At 31.4% G+C, this 18,646-nt stretch overlaps 1 protein-coding gene across 3 annotated transcripts in view; it reads left to right on the plus strand.

Moving 5' to 3' along the window:
- LOC143235354 (uncharacterized) overlaps positions 1–18,646 on the plus strand; it is a 63,739-nt gene that overhangs the window by 22,369 nt on the left and 22,724 nt on the right. For all 3 annotated transcript variants that reach the window (XM_076473437.1, XM_076473436.1, XM_076473435.1), the window contains exons 4-11: positions 525–877; positions 2,237–2,328; positions 3,055–3,214; positions 5,497–6,939; positions 9,169–9,919; positions 11,929–12,143; positions 13,761–13,989; positions 16,180–16,916. In XM_076473437.1, coding sequence (XP_076329552.1) covers positions 525–877; positions 2,237–2,328; positions 3,055–3,214; positions 5,497–6,939; positions 9,169–9,919; positions 11,929–12,143; positions 13,761–13,989; positions 16,180–16,916 — 3,980 coding nt within the window. The remainder of the gene's footprint in view (positions 1–524; positions 878–2,236; positions 2,329–3,054; positions 3,215–5,496; positions 6,940–9,168; positions 9,920–11,928; positions 12,144–13,760; positions 13,990–16,179; positions 16,917–18,646) is intronic.

Consider the following 18,646-nt stretch of genomic DNA (forward strand, 5'->3'; position numbering starts at 1 on the left):
GAGCACTAGAATATGATGATAATTTATTTTTGAACTGTATTAATTATAGTGAGTTTTATGGTTCTTTTCTGTATGTATATTAACTATAGCGAGTTTTGTGGTTCTTTTCTGTGTGTATATTAACTATAGCGAGTTTTGTGGTTCTTTTCTGTGTGCATATTAACTATAGCGAGTTTTGTGGTTCTTTTCTGTGTGCATATTAACTATAGCGAGTTTTGTGGTTCTTTTCTGTGTGCATATTAACTATAGCGAGTTTTGTGGTTCTTTTCTGTGTGCATATTAACTGTAGCGAGTTTTGTGGTTCTTTTCTGTGTGCATATTAACTGTAGCGAGTTTTGTGGTTCTTTTCTGTGTGCATATTAACTGTAGCGAGTTTTGCGGTTCTTTTCTGTGTGCATATTAACTGTAGCGAGTTTTGCGGTTCTTTTCTGTGTGCATATTAACTGTAGCGAGTTTTGTGGTTCTTTTCTATATGTATATTCTTTTTTTGTCAGATGAATTTTCATCACATAATTTCCTCTCAGGTTCTTCTTCAGATCATGCATATAATGAGTACAAAAAGGATTCTACAAAACTGAAACATATTCCAGCTGTTAAACTGAAGGTTCAACAGGGAACATTGTCACCTAAAAGTGGTCCATCCAGGTCAGGTTCCCATGGCAGAGCCATTCAAGGAAAAATTACACCTTCCAGGCAGAAAGAAAAGCAACAGACACCATCACCGAAAAAATCATCCAAATCAAATTCCAGAGAACCTACACCAAGTCTGACACCCTCAAAGAGGAAAATTCTGAGATCTCCTTCTCCTAAAAGAATGAAACACAAGTCATCACCATCAACTAGTGAACAGGAGATGCTAGATAACAAGCTTTCAAAAGTATTTAGTGTTTTAAATAACATTCTAAAATTATCAGGAAGATTCAGTTTTTTTAGAGTTTCTGATAGTAACTTTTTAAGTTCTGCTTGTTTTCTAGTTTTTTTGTAGAAGTTAGTTTTCTTGACAGTAAACTAACTCCTGTTTGTTATAACTTAGTTTGTGGAATGAAATCCGTAGATGAATTTCTACAAAATACGTGATCAGAAATGAGAGGTCAGAGCTGTAAAACAGTGCACATGAATCTTTAGAATATTTCAGAACTGGTTTCTGTGTGATGTCAGATTGTCACAAAATTCATACGTTGTACACCTGCCTTACAAAAAACACAGGTCAGTAAAAAAAATAAAATGTGAAAGGCAGGTTCATTGTAAAAGTAATGTAACAGAGGTATGAATTTGGTGTTTTTTTTATGACAAAGTAACTTGTGTCTTTTTGTATGTTTTTCTTTGTGTAGGTGGTGATGAATAAACAGTTTTCTTCATTTCTTTGATACATAAATTTTAGTAGTATTATTTTTCATACAAATGTTACAAATATATTAACATAAATAGATACTTCCTTAAACTAAAATTTTCAAAAGAAGTAAAAATTAAACTCAAAAACATGTTAATCCTTTTGTTTTTATCTAAAATTTTGTCTAAAAATTGATTATAACTGTAGATGTGTTATCACTTGGGAACAAATGTTTTAATTGTACATTATAGTGTGGGAAAAGTGCCAGTTATAGAAAAGCTAATGGTAAATTTGCATATATTGGTAAGCATTTATTTTTGTTTGTTTTCTAGGATGAACCATTTGATTGTCAAAGACCATTTAAATATTTTATTTCTTACTATACCAGTTAGTGTGTGTGTGTGTGTGTGTGTGTGTGTGTGTGTGTGTAAAAATCAAACAACTATTTTAGCCTTTTTTTTCTTATTTGTAAAAAAGTCCAAGCAATTCACATTTAGATTTTGTTCATAACCATCACATTTCTCAGAGAATTGTGATTAAAAATCATTAAAAAGCAATTGCTGTTCGAATATTAGTAAATAATAAAACTACCAAATAACAACCATCAAATACAAGAGTATTATTGTAAAGTTCTGCATTTATTCAGCTGTTTTTTTGTTGTTGTTTTTTTCAACAAACTGTATTTTTATACAAGTGCTTTGAACTCATATAAAATATTAGGTAAATTGTGTACTTTATTTTAGCCTAACAGTTTCAAGGGGAGAAGTGTAAAGTTACATCATGCTTCCAGAATTAAAGATGTTAAATATTTTGATATTACATTTTAAGATGTGTGGTTAATATGTTTGGAAGATACAGTTTTTGTGTCCATATAATAGTCCTCTTTTGTCTTTTTTTTTCGAGCAGGCAAAAAAAATATTCTCGGTTGAAAAGATTCTCAACAAACGAAAGCACAAAGATAAAGTGGAATATCTTATCAAGTGGAAAAATTATCCAGAGTGAGATTTTTATTTAACCTTTTAAAGTGGTACTTTTTTGCTGTAATTCCTAAAATGGGTTAGAATATTAATATCTGTTTTGATAATTTATCTTTGTTTGGTAATTTTTTCTCTGCTGCACAACCAAGTTGGAAGATTCCTTAATGTTTTTAGTCACCGCATTATGGCTGACAAAATAGCTCGGATTTCTTTGTTTGTTTTTTCAAGTACAAACTTTTAGCTCATAGCTCTGTCATCTCTTGACTGATCTGAGATCTATTTATAGTATTGGACTTGGGAGGTTAAACCAATTTGAGTGATGTATTTGGCTATGCCCAAGGTCTCGTAGATTAATTTACTCTAATCATGCCAAAAAAATCAGTTTGCGGAAGGCTGCTAAATATCCTGATGAGTAATCAAATCCAATATTTTGTCACCCTGTGCTTGGTATTGGTGGTGCACAAAAATATAAGTAATAAAAATGTGGAGGAAAAGGTTTTGTAGATTAATTTAGTCTAATCCTGCCTAAAAGTGCTGCAGCTATTGAAGATTCCTACTTGTTATTTGTTAAAAATAACGAAGAATGAAAATATAAACAGAACCTTGCTGGTTTATTAAGTTTAAGTAAAAACAAAGCACAGTAACCAGAAAGAGTTTTGTATAAATTACATTGTAACATGCAAGAATTCAACTTTTCTTAATTTACTATTCTGTTTCAGATCTGACAATTTTTAATTTTGTTTCCAGTTCTGAAAACTGTTGGGAGCCAGAAGAAAACATCTTGAGTAAAGATCTAATAGAAGAGTTTGAACAAAGTATAAGATGTAAATCTTCTCCCAAAAAACGAAAAGGTCAAACTTCTGACTCTCCCAGTGTGGAATTGAAGAAGGTGAAGGTTGAACTGACGGTATGTGTGTGTGTATATATATTATGATCTGTGTATCTCAATATTTTTCACATTTATCTGAATTATCTTTAGAAAACCATATATTAAATTAGACATAAATAGTAGTTAACTTAAAATTGTATATCAGTCTAAAAAATTTAAAATATAATTCATGGTTTTGAGCAGACATAACTTTCCTGATTAGGCTTAGCAAAATTGAAACAAATTTCAAAGAAAAAAAGGAATTTTTCATGTGTCTGTAAGGTAAACAGAAATTGAGAAAAGTATTTGATGTAGTTTGATCTTTAACTAACCACTTATATTATTAGTAAGCTGTTGTAACATTTAAATAATGTAATGAATAAATACCAGATTTTAAGGTTGTGTGAAGAAGAATGATATAATAGGAAAAATGATCAGATGAATCGTAAACTAAAATATAACTTTTTAACTTATTTTTGAACTATATAATCTTATTAGTTATTGGATTTTGGGATAGAAGGGTTGATACTTCTCTAATGAGTTTGAAAACACTTTTGAATTGTACTTTTTTATTTCAGAATTTATCTAATCTCAGTATTTTGTGTACACTGAATCAAACTAAAATCATATTATTAGGACAGTACAGGGTACATACTTAAAGTTAACATTAAATTATACTTTTTTATAGCTGTCTTTCATAATGTAAAATGTACATTTTAACATTAGAATATGCTTTACCAGCTGAGACAATGTAATAATAATAACATGTAAATGTTTCACAATTAAAATATCGCTGGAAAATAATTACTGTATGCTTAAGCTTTGTATATGAATTAAAACTAAGATAGTGGTGCTACAACTTTAAAATGGCAGTTTTTACATGGCCTGATCAATCCTGTCTAAAGCTGTCTGTCTTTAAAAATGCTGACAAAAAGTTAACAATCCATAAATATTCTGGTGATGTTTGTATTATGTATAATGTGCTAAAGTTTTGCTGAACAAATATAAAATTTATAATAAATGTTTAGAGTATATCTGGTTTTCATTTATAAAGAAAATTAGTAAGTTTAGACAATTATATTACTGTTAACATTTATAAGAGCTGTTGATCCATTGCTCTGTATTTCATGTAATTTAAGCATCTAACATAAACTTATACCACAGAGTATAAGTTATTTAGCTATTTCTGCATGCAGTCAAATGTTTTTATTTGGTACGTTGGTGGCCAAGGTGATTAGTGTTGAGTTTTCTGAATCTAAATAATTGATTCATATGTGGATGTAAACATTGTACCAGATAGGCAGTGTTTTAAAAGAAGTTGTACTTTTATATGTAAAACATTTCGAGATCAAGGGCGTTAATGTTAAGAAATTCTATAAGTATAATGTGCATTTTATTATTTACATATTTTGGTTTTCATAACATGTTCTTTATTGTTTTGAATTTGATGTTTAAAGATTTGAGAATACTAGTTTTCAAAAGCAAATCCTGTAATGGAATACATTGGTTTTTGTTTTGTGTTCTTGAATTAGTCCTTGTTTAGTCGCTAAATTTGATTTTTTACTCTTTATTACTCTTTAGAGTAATATTTATTCTCAGCTGTTACCGTTTGTAGTAACATCATCTCGCAGAATGAACTACTAGTGAGTTTCTACTATACCATTGCATTTTCTTGTTTCTGTTATATTAATTTGGTCAGTCATGGTCTAGTGTTTAGTGTGTTCAACTGTCATTTTGTGGGTCATATCCTTGATTCTAAACAACCACACCTTCTTGCCACTTCAGCTATAGGAGCATTATAATGTAACAATCAGTCTCACTTTTTGTTGGTGAAGCTGTCTTCCATCTAGTCTGTCACTCAAACTAGGAATTGTTAGTGCAGATAGTCCTAAAATAGCTTTAAGCAAAGTGAAAAAAGTTGTACTAATATTTTATTTACTTTACTTATAGGCAATATCAGTAAATTAAACCTGTCATGTTTACAAAGTATTTTTAAATATCTAAGAAGTAACATTACAATTTATTTCAGTGAATGACAATGTTGTAGTAGAGACATTAGTGTTTTGTTGCAATACTCTTTGATCTTGCGTAGCAACATTTGTAACTTAGCACTTCTTGCTACAAAGATAAGTGAGAAAAAACTCAAAACGTTGTTAAATTTTCATTTAATTTCTCCTTCTAATTCACCCTTGTAAAAACTAAATATTACAGTAAGATGCTGTTGAAAACTAATGGTATGAATGTGACAAGTTTGAAACAAGTCACGTAATTTATGGTTGCTTTATATAAGATAACATTCATATTTTTTATACCTTAATTAGGATTGTTCTGAAATTTCTCATGAGCTGCTTGTCAAAGAAGATAAACCTGATACATCTTCGCAGGAAACTTCAGATACAGAGAAAGATAAAGATGTTACCAAAAACATCCATGAGAACCAGGAAAACTGTACATATCTATCAGAAGAAGATAATTCTAAAGATGATAAAGCCACTGTTAAAGATCTTCCTGTGGTTGATGTTGATTCCCATTCTTTATTAATTGATTCTCAAACAGAATCAAATGAGATAGAACAACCCGAGGTCTCAGAAGGAAAAATTCGTAGTAGGCGTTCTACCAGTATGGCTGCTAGGAATTTCATCAAGTCAGTTTGTCAGCGAAAACATCACACAAAAAATAGTCAAAAATCTAGTGAAGTTGGTGATAGTAAGTTGCTTTGTAAAAAAACTCATGAAACCAAGACATCTGATGTGGATAATGACAGTGATAGTGACTCTTCAGTAGTTTTCATTCCTAAGTTTTGTTTAGAGAACAGTGCAGACATTAAAAATTATTCGTTCAGAAAGTACTTTTCATATCTTATTTCGAATACTGAAAAGGTTTATCTTCTAGGACGTAACGGCAAGTATCGAGGGAAAGAACACTTTAAAGATGATAATAGACTTAGTTTCCTCAGCAATCATGTTGCAAAATCATACACGTTAGTGAAACGTGAACCAACCCACGAACATACAAGAGGTAGAAGCCGGGGTAGACCAAAAGGTTCTGTTCGTGGCAGAGGAAGGGGAAAAATAAATGAAACGATAAATAATGGACAAGATACTAACAGATACGAAACTTGTGATGTTAGTGAATCAAGTCAAGGAGATGAAGAAACTGAACCAGAAGTATCAGTAAAAAAACAAACCATTATTGTTCGGGGAGCTTTTAGGTCCAGAAGCCGTGGCCGAGGGAGAGTCCAAAGTATTAGACAACTTAATAGTGAGAAGCATGCAATTATGAGCACCAAAAATAAAATGTCTTATACTGAGAAAAACTCCAAAGTTGATTTTGTAAAGAAAGACAAAAAAAATGCATTGAAATCATTTTGTTCCCTCAGTAAGACTCGAGGAGGTAAATCCACATGCTCTGAAGATAATCGTGTGGATTTTGTTAAGTCTAATATTCTTTCAGGTGATAACCTCTCTAATTTAAAAACTGTAACTAAGAAACGAAAAGTCGGGAGACCACCGAAAAGTACAAAGATGCAGATGGAAGATCCTAATGCTTTGGTTAACCAGTTTGGTTTGCCACCCCATTTAGAGGGGCCTCCTCCACCAGAAGAAACCCCTGGGACAGAAACCGTCAGAAGTCAGCAGAAAAATCGTTTATTTGTATCAATGCCAGATAAAACATTGGTGGAAGTAAACTGTTCTGATACACAAAAGGCTCTGTTGAAAGCAGAATCCAAGCTGAAAGCCTTTTCAAGTACAATCCCAAATCAGGTAAGCAATAAAATATCAAAAGGTAAACATTTAAAAGCATAGTTTCACCCTTTCTGACATTGTAAATAGTGGTTTTATGCATATGGCTCTGTACATCCACATTATATATCATTTGGAAGCAACAACTGTTCAGTCATTTTTCTGTCTGATTCAAACTAGCAAAGGGAAAAAAAAAATCTAAATTAATAATTACTTTAACTTTGAATTTTTATTTTGATAGTACACTGTTTGAAACTAGCTGGAGTTACCTGTCCCTTGGATGGAAGTTATGTAAATTCACAATTAATTGAAGGTTATCTTAGGACATGAAAAGTTGTTTCCCTTATGCATATAATTGTAAAAAATTGCCATAAAAACTGCAAAACATATGATGTGAAATTGCAAATTTGTGTATATCTCTGCAGAGACCCAACAACCTTTCATGCTATATTTGGTGAAGATCTGCCAATAGAGGGTAAGGTAGTAATACAGGTCCAGAGTCCCGTATCCAAACTTCTGAAATTCAAAAAGGGTTGTGGACCTGTAGTAAAAAAAAAAAAAAAAATTGTGTGAATGCAAAAATGCACATAAAATCTGCAAAATGCAAAACCACAAAATTTGTTTGTACATGAACCTACATACCAATTTTAGTTTAGATCAATCCACACACTGCAGACAACAGATAAGTACTATTGTATTTAAATAAATGCATTCAGAAAATACTGCATTTAAAACAAGTTTCAGTTTCAAAGTGATACTAAAGTTGTAATAGTTGCTATTTCAACTAATTTAGTTAAACATTTTAAACTGAACCTTATGAATGGATCTGGTTTGTTCAACCTTCAAAGAAAAAAATGTTTACATTTAATTCTAGCAAGTTTTTAACATCACTTTGTTTTTGTGTAGATACTATAGATATTTAAGAATGTTTATTTGTTCAATAATTAGTAATACTATGTATTACTGTTAGTACAGCAGTATGTCTACGGATTTACGATACTAAACTTGGGTTTGATTCCCCACGGTTACATCTTAAGTTAATTCTGTTGTTGAATTGTGTATTATCTGTATGGGACCTGTTAAGACTTGTTTGATAAAATTATCAAATATCAATTTATTTTTTTTTAACCATTTTAGTATTTAGAGCAATAATAACAGTAATTCCAATAATACATTATTGGCTCAAATTTTGCAGGTGCACTTAGAGCAGGGTTCTGAATTGTAGATTTTATGCTGAGTAAATGTGAGGGTTATATATACATTGACAAAATTGTCACAGAAGTGTTTGACAAATGTAAATACACGTGAGGCTTTATTATAATGTGACAATTCTAAGCGCAGAATTATCAAAGTTGTAATTAAAGTAGTAACTTCTTACTCAACTGTCATAATAAATGACACATACCTTGCCTGTTCTGGTGGTGACTGAATAATAAAAGTACCACAGAATCTCTCCATATTTATTGCACCATCATTTTAATCATGCATAACTGTGTCTTCCATACCCTGGTGAAAGATTAGAGCAAATTAATAGGTAAAATAAAACATTCAAGTTTGTGGTATTGATTAAAGGATTGTGGGCATTGTCCAGTAACAGCAAATTGTTGAAAGGTTATTAATGTCTTTGCCAAGAAATTATTAATGAGAAGTTACTTAACACTACTTGTATGGCTAAAGGTCAACATGTGTATGTCATGACTTTTTACAGATTGCTTGTCAACATAATATATGTCTTATAGAATTACCAGCCCCTCATTTTATCCTCCACTGCTGGTTATGTGACATCTGGTGGTAGAAGAGAGTAAATACTAGATAACAGTATATACAGGGTTACTGAAACTAGATCTGCATTTCAGAAGTTCTAGAGTTTATGAAAAATGAATGATGGACAAAATGTTGTTATTCTTGTAAATATCATTTTGTACTCTGGTTTGTTAGAATCTGTATGAATTCATCAATTCACAAACATGTCTTGACTACACATACCTTTGTTAAAATTCTGGTTCTTTGTGTACATTTTACTAAAACCTTGATATCCACACCCATACACACATTAAATTTGAACTTACATTCTGTGGGCTGAAGACAGATATTTGGTGACTTAAGTTTTATAATATTTCGGGAAATTGTAAATTATGTTGGCAAAATTTACTCTTTTGATAGATGTTGTATATGTTGAAATATTGTAGTAATTACAAATTGTTGCATATTTTTTAAGCTTCTTTATCATGTACAATAATTTGCTTCTAGGAAGAGTGCAATACCATTGGTCTACCTGAACTTGAAGAATGCACCCTTGATTCTGCTCATGATAGCTCCATGTCAAAATTACCTAACACTGTACTGCTTATTGAAAGTGAATTACCAGTTGAAGAAGCAGAAAATAAAGATAGTTTTGTGGGCGTGTATCTGTTTTCTCAGATTTTCTCACCCAGTGAAAAGGTGCAAAAGTGCATGATTTGTCAGGAAAAAAATAATTTCAAAACCGTCCGAGACCTAGAAAAACACTACCATAATGTTCATGATCTTGTAACCACTGTCATGAAAGCTCAGTATGAGGAAAGCCATGTATTTGTATGTATTCCTTCTAATGTAAATGAAAACACAGTTTTGAAATCCAAGTGCCGGTTTTGTCAAGCTTTACTACGAAATATTAACCAGGTGCACGAACATTATTCATCCAGTCATGGTAAAGTAGTACGCAATATTCCAGAGTCCCAGATTTCATTTTTAGGTAGGTTTTTCTACTGCAGCATATGCTCATATCCATCATCAACCATTACATCTCATCTTGACCACATGAAAACTGTTCACAGCATGAAAACTTTTGTCTGCCGTCATTGTAACTTTTGTTCGCCTCAGCCTTACAAGTTGCAACTCCATGTTCGACAGAATCATCTTTCTGCTCTTCTTGATTCTAAGTGCCCAGCTTGCCAGTTACACTTCAAAGATAGAGGAGGACTAGTTTCACACATGCAACAGACTCATGCTGTGCAGACTGGTAAGTTTATTTTTTATCGTAGTTGTAAATGAATGACATGTTTACAAATGTATTTGTAAACATTATGTATGTCTGTAAGGCATGTGCTACATTTTAGTTCCAGTATTTGAAATATACGAGCCAGTGTTGCAGAAATGCAAGTCACATGAGCACAACGTGATTCTAAAAAAATTTCAACCAGTGAATAGAGGATTCCCACAGAAAAGGTTTATTTTTATAAACAAAAAAAGACATTCATTATTTGGATATATTATTTCATCTTGCTGTATCCCTCCCCCCATTTTTTTTTTATAAGAATATAAATAGCATATCAAAAATAAAAGCCTAAGCTGTGGTGCAGTTACATTTTGGTTAGTACTATCACTGTTCTTTGGTACAAAACTTTTGAGGAACTCATGCAATTTTAGGTGATGTGATGAAATAAGGATCTCTCCACAAAACCCTTTCATTTTTCTGAGTATTAATGTGTGTGTGGATTACATAATAAATATTTAAAACATTAAAATAAATACAGTCAAACATTGATATAAGGCGCTAGTTGGGGTCCAAAAAATTCGACCGCGTTGTATCTGATTGCGCCTTATACCAATTTGATTATATTTTTTTTGTACCCTCGGGGTGAGTGATAATGTAAAATTTACGCGTTTTGTAGTGAAATAAAGAACTGGCTGATTACATTAAGCAGTGGTAATATTAAGCGGCGGCCTCTGTAGAAACCCAAAAAAATTTGGGGCCTAAGACCCCATCGCGCCCAACTGATTATCGCTTTATCAATGGCTTTTATATCGATGTTTACCTGTATAACTGCATTTTAATGTGAAGCAATGGGTATGTCTCCCACCCCAATCAGTAGCAAATGGAGTTTGAAGCATATTTGTGCTCTGCAAAATTTGGTTATTCTGTTAAGTGTTATAATCTTTATTCTCAATTGGCCTTAGGTTCCCTTTGAGTGATTGATTTACGATGTTGGGTTGCAATCCTTTTTGTTTTTTTTAATATAGAAATATTTGTATTGAAATAATGCAAAAAGAAGAAAATATTGCATGTTGAAATTGTTTTTCCTATCAAAGAAATATCGTGTGCAACCATACATATTGGTATAATTTGCTGTTAAGATGTTGTTTTGGTTGTTTTTCAAAATGTAAAGTCTAGGCAGCGACGTTATTTTTCCAAAACATACTCAGTTGCTCTTCTATTCATTTTTAGTCAAGGTATTAAAAACCAAGCATAAATCCATAACCTTTAAGGCAGCAACCTAGTAGTCCACCCTTGCATAACATGGTTTATTTTTCACAAAAATTAACCATTTACTATAATTTACATTTGGAAGTGTTGGTGTGAAAATTCTTACCATATTTTCAGTATCAAGTTTAGAATTGTTACATGTATAATATGGAAAAGTAATTATAAAGGAACATAAATACCATTGCAAAATATTTTGTTTGAATACATATCTACATACATGAAACTTTGCAACACCAGTATAGATTTTTTTCATAATTTAATAGTTTGGGTGAGCCATTTGGCCCAGTATTTCAACAGTAGTTTTTTAATAAGTCTTAAGGTTTGTTAAGCAGTATTTTTCTTATGCCTTTTTTTCCTGCTTGTTGCCTGTTTAACATGCAAAGTAATTTTCATTTTAGGATTGAAAATACTTCTATATATCAGACATTTTTCAAATTTCACATGCAAAATCTTTATCAAATGTCTCTTTAAAATCCACAATATTTTCTGTTATTTTCACTTAAATCTCTGTACAGGTTTACCAGAATTGACGTGTTTTACAACCATCATAAAAGAATTAGGAAAGTTAAGTCTGAGTTGAGCTTCTGTTACGTAAGATGTGTTTGAATTTACACTGTGTGTTCAAAGCATACAAGGTTGATAGTCTTACCTGCTTACAAATGTTTAAAACCAGTTAGTTTAACTCTAGTGAAATACTTGTACATGCTAATTTAAAAACCAAAAGATCTGTGAAATGTTATTGTGTTTTTCATCTTTCTCTTCAGCACCAAATATTTGGTCCTGTATTAAGTGTTATTGTCCATGCGAGGAGGAGAATCAGCTTGCAGCTCACCTGTCCCAGTGTGAGAACCATCAAACATTAATCCCTACCACTAAACCAGAAGCAGATCAGCAAAGTGAACCTAGTGTTGGTTCAGGAACTGTCTTCTATAAGTGTAACCTTTGTTCTTTGACATTTACAGCTGAAGAAGATATTAAGGTATGTAAAGATATTGTAAAATAACCTAATAACCAGAAAAAATAGTTCATTTCCACCATTTTGTTACATTCAAGGGGAAGGGGGTAGTTACATCATTTTGATATGGTTTTAAATATAAACTATGTTGGCATGGTATAATTATCTCTTGGTGAAACTGAAACTAGTAATTTATTATGTAATAAAGGCAAGGCATTTTTGATCAAAGTAAGTTGTATCCTTTATCAACACGCACACACGTGTATGTATGTATAATTTGCTATAAACAAAAATAAAAAATCCTGTATTGTTCAAAAGGATGCCCATGGTACAGATTTACAAATAATCTTTCTATACATACTGTAGATCATGTAACTGAATTGTAATATTTAAAAAAAAAACATCTGGGGAAGCTGTAATGTTGAATATTGTATGTTCTTCAACTTGTTTATGTAACTATTAAAAATAATATTAATTAATATTAATATATGTGTAATATTACATGATGAATTCTAGTTGGACAGAACTAAATACAGATATACAGTGTTAAAATCAGGGGTTTGATTCTCCATGGTGTATACAGCAGATAGTCCAATGTGGCTTTGCTCTAAAATGAAGATATATTGCATCACAATGAATCTGATATAAATTTAAATTGGATAATTCTTTACTAGTCTGCTGAAAAAGATTTTTATGAAATGGAATTTTGAGTGTAACTTGTTTGTCGTATTTTGCTGCCAATGAAACCTTTAGTTTAAGATCAGAAACACTGTTTGTATTGTTTATTTATGAATCAACATTTGTCTAACCCATATTGGTTCCTTAAAGAGTGATATAACTTATTACCAACCTCACTGTGTTATAACATTGTAAGTGTTGCCACCGAGTCCCATGATCCACTGTTTAAGGGTATTCTACGTCATTGGTTCCCAACTGCTCAATCAGTGCCAGTCCACAGAGACATTTTAGCTGGTCTGCAAAAATGGTTGGGATAAAATGTTTTTAATTATAACTACCACAGTAAGTTGTTTTACTGTGTCAAGTCAAATGTGCATTTTTTACTGGATATAAATCTGGAAACAACACATTTTTTCTAAATATATACAAGATTATTGAAGCTATATTAAATAATCTGTGTTTTATTGTTTTTTACAATTTCAGATGGGGAATACATACTTCGATGTTAAAAGCTGTATTACTTTACATATTGTCATGGGGAATACATACTTCGATGTTAAAAGCTGTATTACTTTACATATTGTCACGTGGAATACATACTTCGATGTTAAAAGCTGTATTACTTTACATATTGTTAGACTTTTTTAATATTTTTATTTTTGAAATATATTCCTTTAAAAGTTTTTTTATTTATTTTGAAAAGAGGGCCTAAATACATTTTGGATGAAGTAATATTATAGTTTAGGGTAGAGTAATATAATAATAATAATAATAATCACAAATGGCTTATAGAGGTGTGTGTTTCCTAATAATATTTTATTTTAACTACAAATTTGATTACAGTTTTCTTTAAATATTAAATAATTCTTTAGTCTTCTGAGAGACATACTATTAAAAATGTAGTTTTTATGGTATGTATAGATAATTATAAAGTACTGTAGTCAGATTCATTTTTTTGTATAGAAACATATGGAAGAAGGAATGCATCTCTCACCTGAGACTACAGAGAACAGAGATACCCAGCTTTCGAACACGCTGGGTAAATCGGTGGATAGCAGTACAACTGAAAGTACATGTTTTGTGTGCTGTATGAGGTTTCCAACAGCAGATGTGTGTCACGAACACCAGAAGCATGTTCACATGCGTTGGGTGGATCAAGAAGTACCAGATCACTCTTATGAAGAGTTACCAGGCACGTTTATGTACATGGGGATCAGTATAAATGTTTTGAAGTCATTGTTTGTTTTCATATGTGTTTTAAAGTAACTTAGCAACATGTAATTTATTTGTCAAACCTGTATTGCCAGCAGAATTCACAAGTACTGTTTAAGATTTTGTTCAAGACAGTTTTATATTGCAATACAGCAGTTGATTGCATATAGACACATCCAATATGACTGTGCACCAATATTGCATTTAATGTTTTGAGTTTGTTTGTTTGTTTTAACAAAATGTACAAAAATATGTATAGTTGTTCTATATTGTAATTTGTGATATTTTTTTTCATATCGACAGAAGAACTCTGGCCCGTAACGTACAAGTGTTACTGTGCGTGCCCACTCAATCAAAATGTATAGAAGTTACCATAAACATTACACAGCATTCTTATTTAATTTCATATAAAGTTTATGGTATATTTTTTCCATTATATATCATTAAGTCATGCATCAATTTGTTTAACAGATAACTAACTGGAAACATTACCGCATAAGTGTTTGATACATTTTTGTGAATATTTTCAAATGTTGTTTTGTGACTGTTTTGAAATGTTTAATTTAATAGTTCTATATGTTGAGTAACTAATGAAGAACTTGTAATGTGAATAATTACATAGGTTTTAATAAACAGTGTAAAGAGTAATGCTATATGTTGAAATAGAAGAAATATTATAATTCACCCTTTCACAGCTAGAACAATGTATTGAAGCACATTGTTTAAAATATTCATGTAAATGTTCTGTATTTAGTTGGTTAACATCTGAACAGGTTGTAAAAAGTAATAAACTGGGACTCATCTTCTATTTTTAGCCATTTTTAAGATCATTAGGAAACTTGTCTTAAGTGCAGTTCTATACATCCATCTATATTCATAACAAAATTGTATAATCTGCACTTTTGGTATTTTCTATTTCACACAAAAGAAATGTTCAATTCTACTTATTGGTTTCAGTATATACGTTATCAAAATTATTACTTAAATAAACAGTATGAGTTACGATGTACAAAGGTTACAGTTAATTTACAGAAAGTGTTCATTTCTCTACCATTTATAGGAACATGATCTTTCAAAATTCTGAAATTTCATTGATTACATTAAAGGCCATATCCCAAAGTTTGCTTAATGTGTGTGTGTGTGTGTGTACTTAAGTTAGGATGTATTTGTTTTATGTGAGTGATGATAAAATACAGTTAAAAAGAAACATTACAAATTCACATGATGAGGTTAACCTTCATTGAATGAGGTTACGAAGAATGAGTATTGGTGTAAGTAATCTGGGATCGACAGATATCACAACAGAAACTTTGAGTTTTAACAGAGTGACATGAACACACTCAAGTCAATTCTTAATTGGTCCCCTACTGGTACAGCTGTAAGTCTATGGATTTACAGTGCTAAAAATCAGATGTTCAATTCCCCTCGGTGGACTCGGCAGAGAGCCTGATGTGGCTCTGCTATAAGAAAACACATACAATTCCTAATTGCACAAAGAAGGGGCAATAAATACTTTAAAACAATAATTGAAAAGTCCCTTGATTTCACATGCATGTTCATGTTGCACAAACTAAAACCATTGAAGTAGTAAAAAAAAAAACCATGACTTGGAGGTGATAAACTCAAAATTAGAAGTTCTGTCTTCATATAATTGTGTTTTTATACTTCTGTCTTAAGCACGTTTTATGATACGGTTGTCAACTTATTACATTTCAATCAGTTTAAGCCTAATGTTATCAGTACTTGTAATTTAACAGTTAAAAACTAATATACAACAGACAAAAGTTTTAGTTTACTATTTATAGAGTAAATACGTTAGCACTGTAACAAAACCCTAAAAATTTGCTTAACCTAATTTGTACCAATCTTAAGATAATGCTTAAAGCTTGTTAATGCAAACTGTGTAAAGTTATCTAAAGGATTCATTTATTTATATGTATATATTGGATGTAAACATTATACATATAAATGTTTAATTCCTTGGTTTATATCATAGAGATGGTGATTAACCCTATTTCCTTGTTTTGTATCTTTCACTTGTATGGGAGCCATATTGAGAAAAATGTTTAGTTGTGATTTAGCTCGAAACTTAATGTAAGTTTATGTTGTTTAAGTTGTGATTTAAAGATTGTAACTTGAAAGTGAAAAACAACAAAACTTATTTTTATAGATCTTAAGAACACATGTAGCAGTGTTACTGAAATTGCTACTTTCAAAAACCACAAGCTGCCAGTGTCATCAACTAGCTCAGAAGAATTACCTTATAAGGAAGAAAAGGCCCAAAAGACAGAAATCGACGCAACAGTGTCTTCAGAAATGACAAGTGCAGATAGTAGCACTGAAGAAAGTAGAGCTCTCATGGCTACAGATTCAGAAACTTCTAAAAGTAAAGAAGATGGAGAATCAGCAATAAAAGAAAGTTCCATTTCGGAGAACGTGACAGATACTCAACCTGATCAAAAAACAAATCCTGCTGTAGCTGAAACACAACAAAATGGAGTCCAGGAATCATCACACGCAGACGGTGTTGAAGGTAAAGCGCAAGCTGTTAAGAGGACAGATTTCATCATGATTAAAGATGTGCCGACCAATAAACAACTAGTTGAGCTCGGGTTCCCATCAAAAGTAGGCCATTACTGCCACTTGTGCAAAATGGTGATCCAAAGTTATCCTCTCTACTACATGCACATGTACAATGTTCACAGCCTGGAGAAAAGATTTCAATGTATAATTAGTGACTGTAAACGTACCTTTAGTAGTGCAGCAGCATTTCAGTGTCATGCTCAGAAACACAACCAGAAATCTGAGTGTTTCTGTAGCCTGTGTGACATGGTTTTTGAAGACAGCAAGAACCTTCAGGATCACATTTTCAGCCCACAACATGGTGCAAAATACATAAAAACTCAGGTATAGTTATTGTTAAGAGGTTTATCTGGCATGTAGTCTGTCATCAGCTTTTCCAACATATTTTTCTAAACTGTTTATGTAGAAAATTACTTGCTTGTGGGTTCATGAATTTGGTTATGGAATTCTTAACATATGACTTACACCAAAAATATCAAAATTATCATCTGTATTGCAACTAATCTCACTAGTCACTGACAGAGCATTTTCTGTGTTTAATACATTAACAGATAAAAAGGTAGGAAGTTATAATAGGCAAAAACATGCACTCTCATTGGTAATAAAAGATATGAAAATAAGTTTGGAATTTGAGAGTTGGGAACATTAAACATTTGACCTGGATAATTTTGTAAATATTTCCAGTTAGTTCAACTTTCTTTCTTAATTGTTACTGTTTAATAAAGTCGAGGTTAATTTTTGAAATGTTGTTTTAATAGATTTTGGTCACAGTAGTGACCAATAGCAGTCTTGATCACTGGAAAAGCCCTGTGGATGTTATCAATAACTTTAATCTAATTATGCAGGCTGCAATGGTTTTATTGTTTTAAACTTTTTACATGCTTTATTAATTCCTGTACTATGAATCCAAAAATGATATCCATTTTTCTCCATTCCATACCGATTTTTCACAAAACATCATATGTACTTTAACACAAGCGAATTATTTTCATTGAAATCGGATCAAGTTTTGTTGTGCTTAAACTGTTGACTTTCACTGGTTATAGATTTCTCTAAACCATTTGTGACATTGGGAGCCTTATTGTGGCAGACAAAATAATAATTTGATCTGAGTAAGAGTGTTTTGCATTTTGTAAAACGTTACATGATAGTTAAAAAGAATATTTTCAAAATCTGGATATTACTATGGAAAATCAATTATTAAAATCAAAAAAATTTTATAAATTTAAATTCACACACCTGTAATAAGACTACAGTATTTTCAATAATCCACAGAATAATAATTATCTATTTCTCTATCAATTTTTACAAAAATGTTCATTTACAGTTTCAGCAAAAGTAGAAATACTTGTTCCTGATTGGTCATAGAAGTAGCACTGGACAGATATCGTAGAACTAGCTTATTAAGTAGCTGTTTGGCTTGTTGATCATTTGCATTTGATTAGTCAGTTACTCTTAACACTAAATGTTGATGGTTGGGAAATTGGAAATACTAATTTTGATTAGTTACTTATTTTCATCACTTTAATCAGTGTAATATTTTCAGGTATATTACACAATTACTTGCTTCTCATTGGTGATAGAGTTCATTGTTCTTTTGTTTTGAATTTCACACACAGCTACATAAGGGCTATCTGCACTGATTGCTCTTTTATGGATTTCCTTAGTTTTATCATAAAGGTTTTCAGAGTATGTAGATTATTTTATTATTTGCTCTCAGAGGTTTCTTGGAATGTTGTGTATTTCATGGATTATTTTTAAGGTTCAGTGCAGGATTGTGTGTGGGGGGGGGTATTAATTCAGTCTTTTCAGTAGATTACTAAAAACTGTAACATATTTGTAGAGTAAATAGCAATATATGTTTGTCATTATTTTTTAAGTTCTTTTGGAATTAAGTAAAAAAAAATTGCAATAATTGTATAAATAAGATCAGACTATTGTTTAATATCTGTGAACTGTATTTTAGCTGTGTTGATTTGCAGATACAATGATGTCTAAGTGTTTGAGGTTTCTTGAATGGTGTTAAGGTACTTGAGAATCTTGCATTACGCTTA

Source organism: Tachypleus tridentatus, chromosome 12, assembly GCF_004210375.1.
Source record: "Tachypleus tridentatus isolate NWPU-2018 chromosome 12, ASM421037v1, whole genome shotgun sequence".
Classification (NCBI taxonomy): domain Eukaryota; kingdom Metazoa; phylum Arthropoda; class Merostomata; order Xiphosura; family Limulidae; genus Tachypleus; species Tachypleus tridentatus.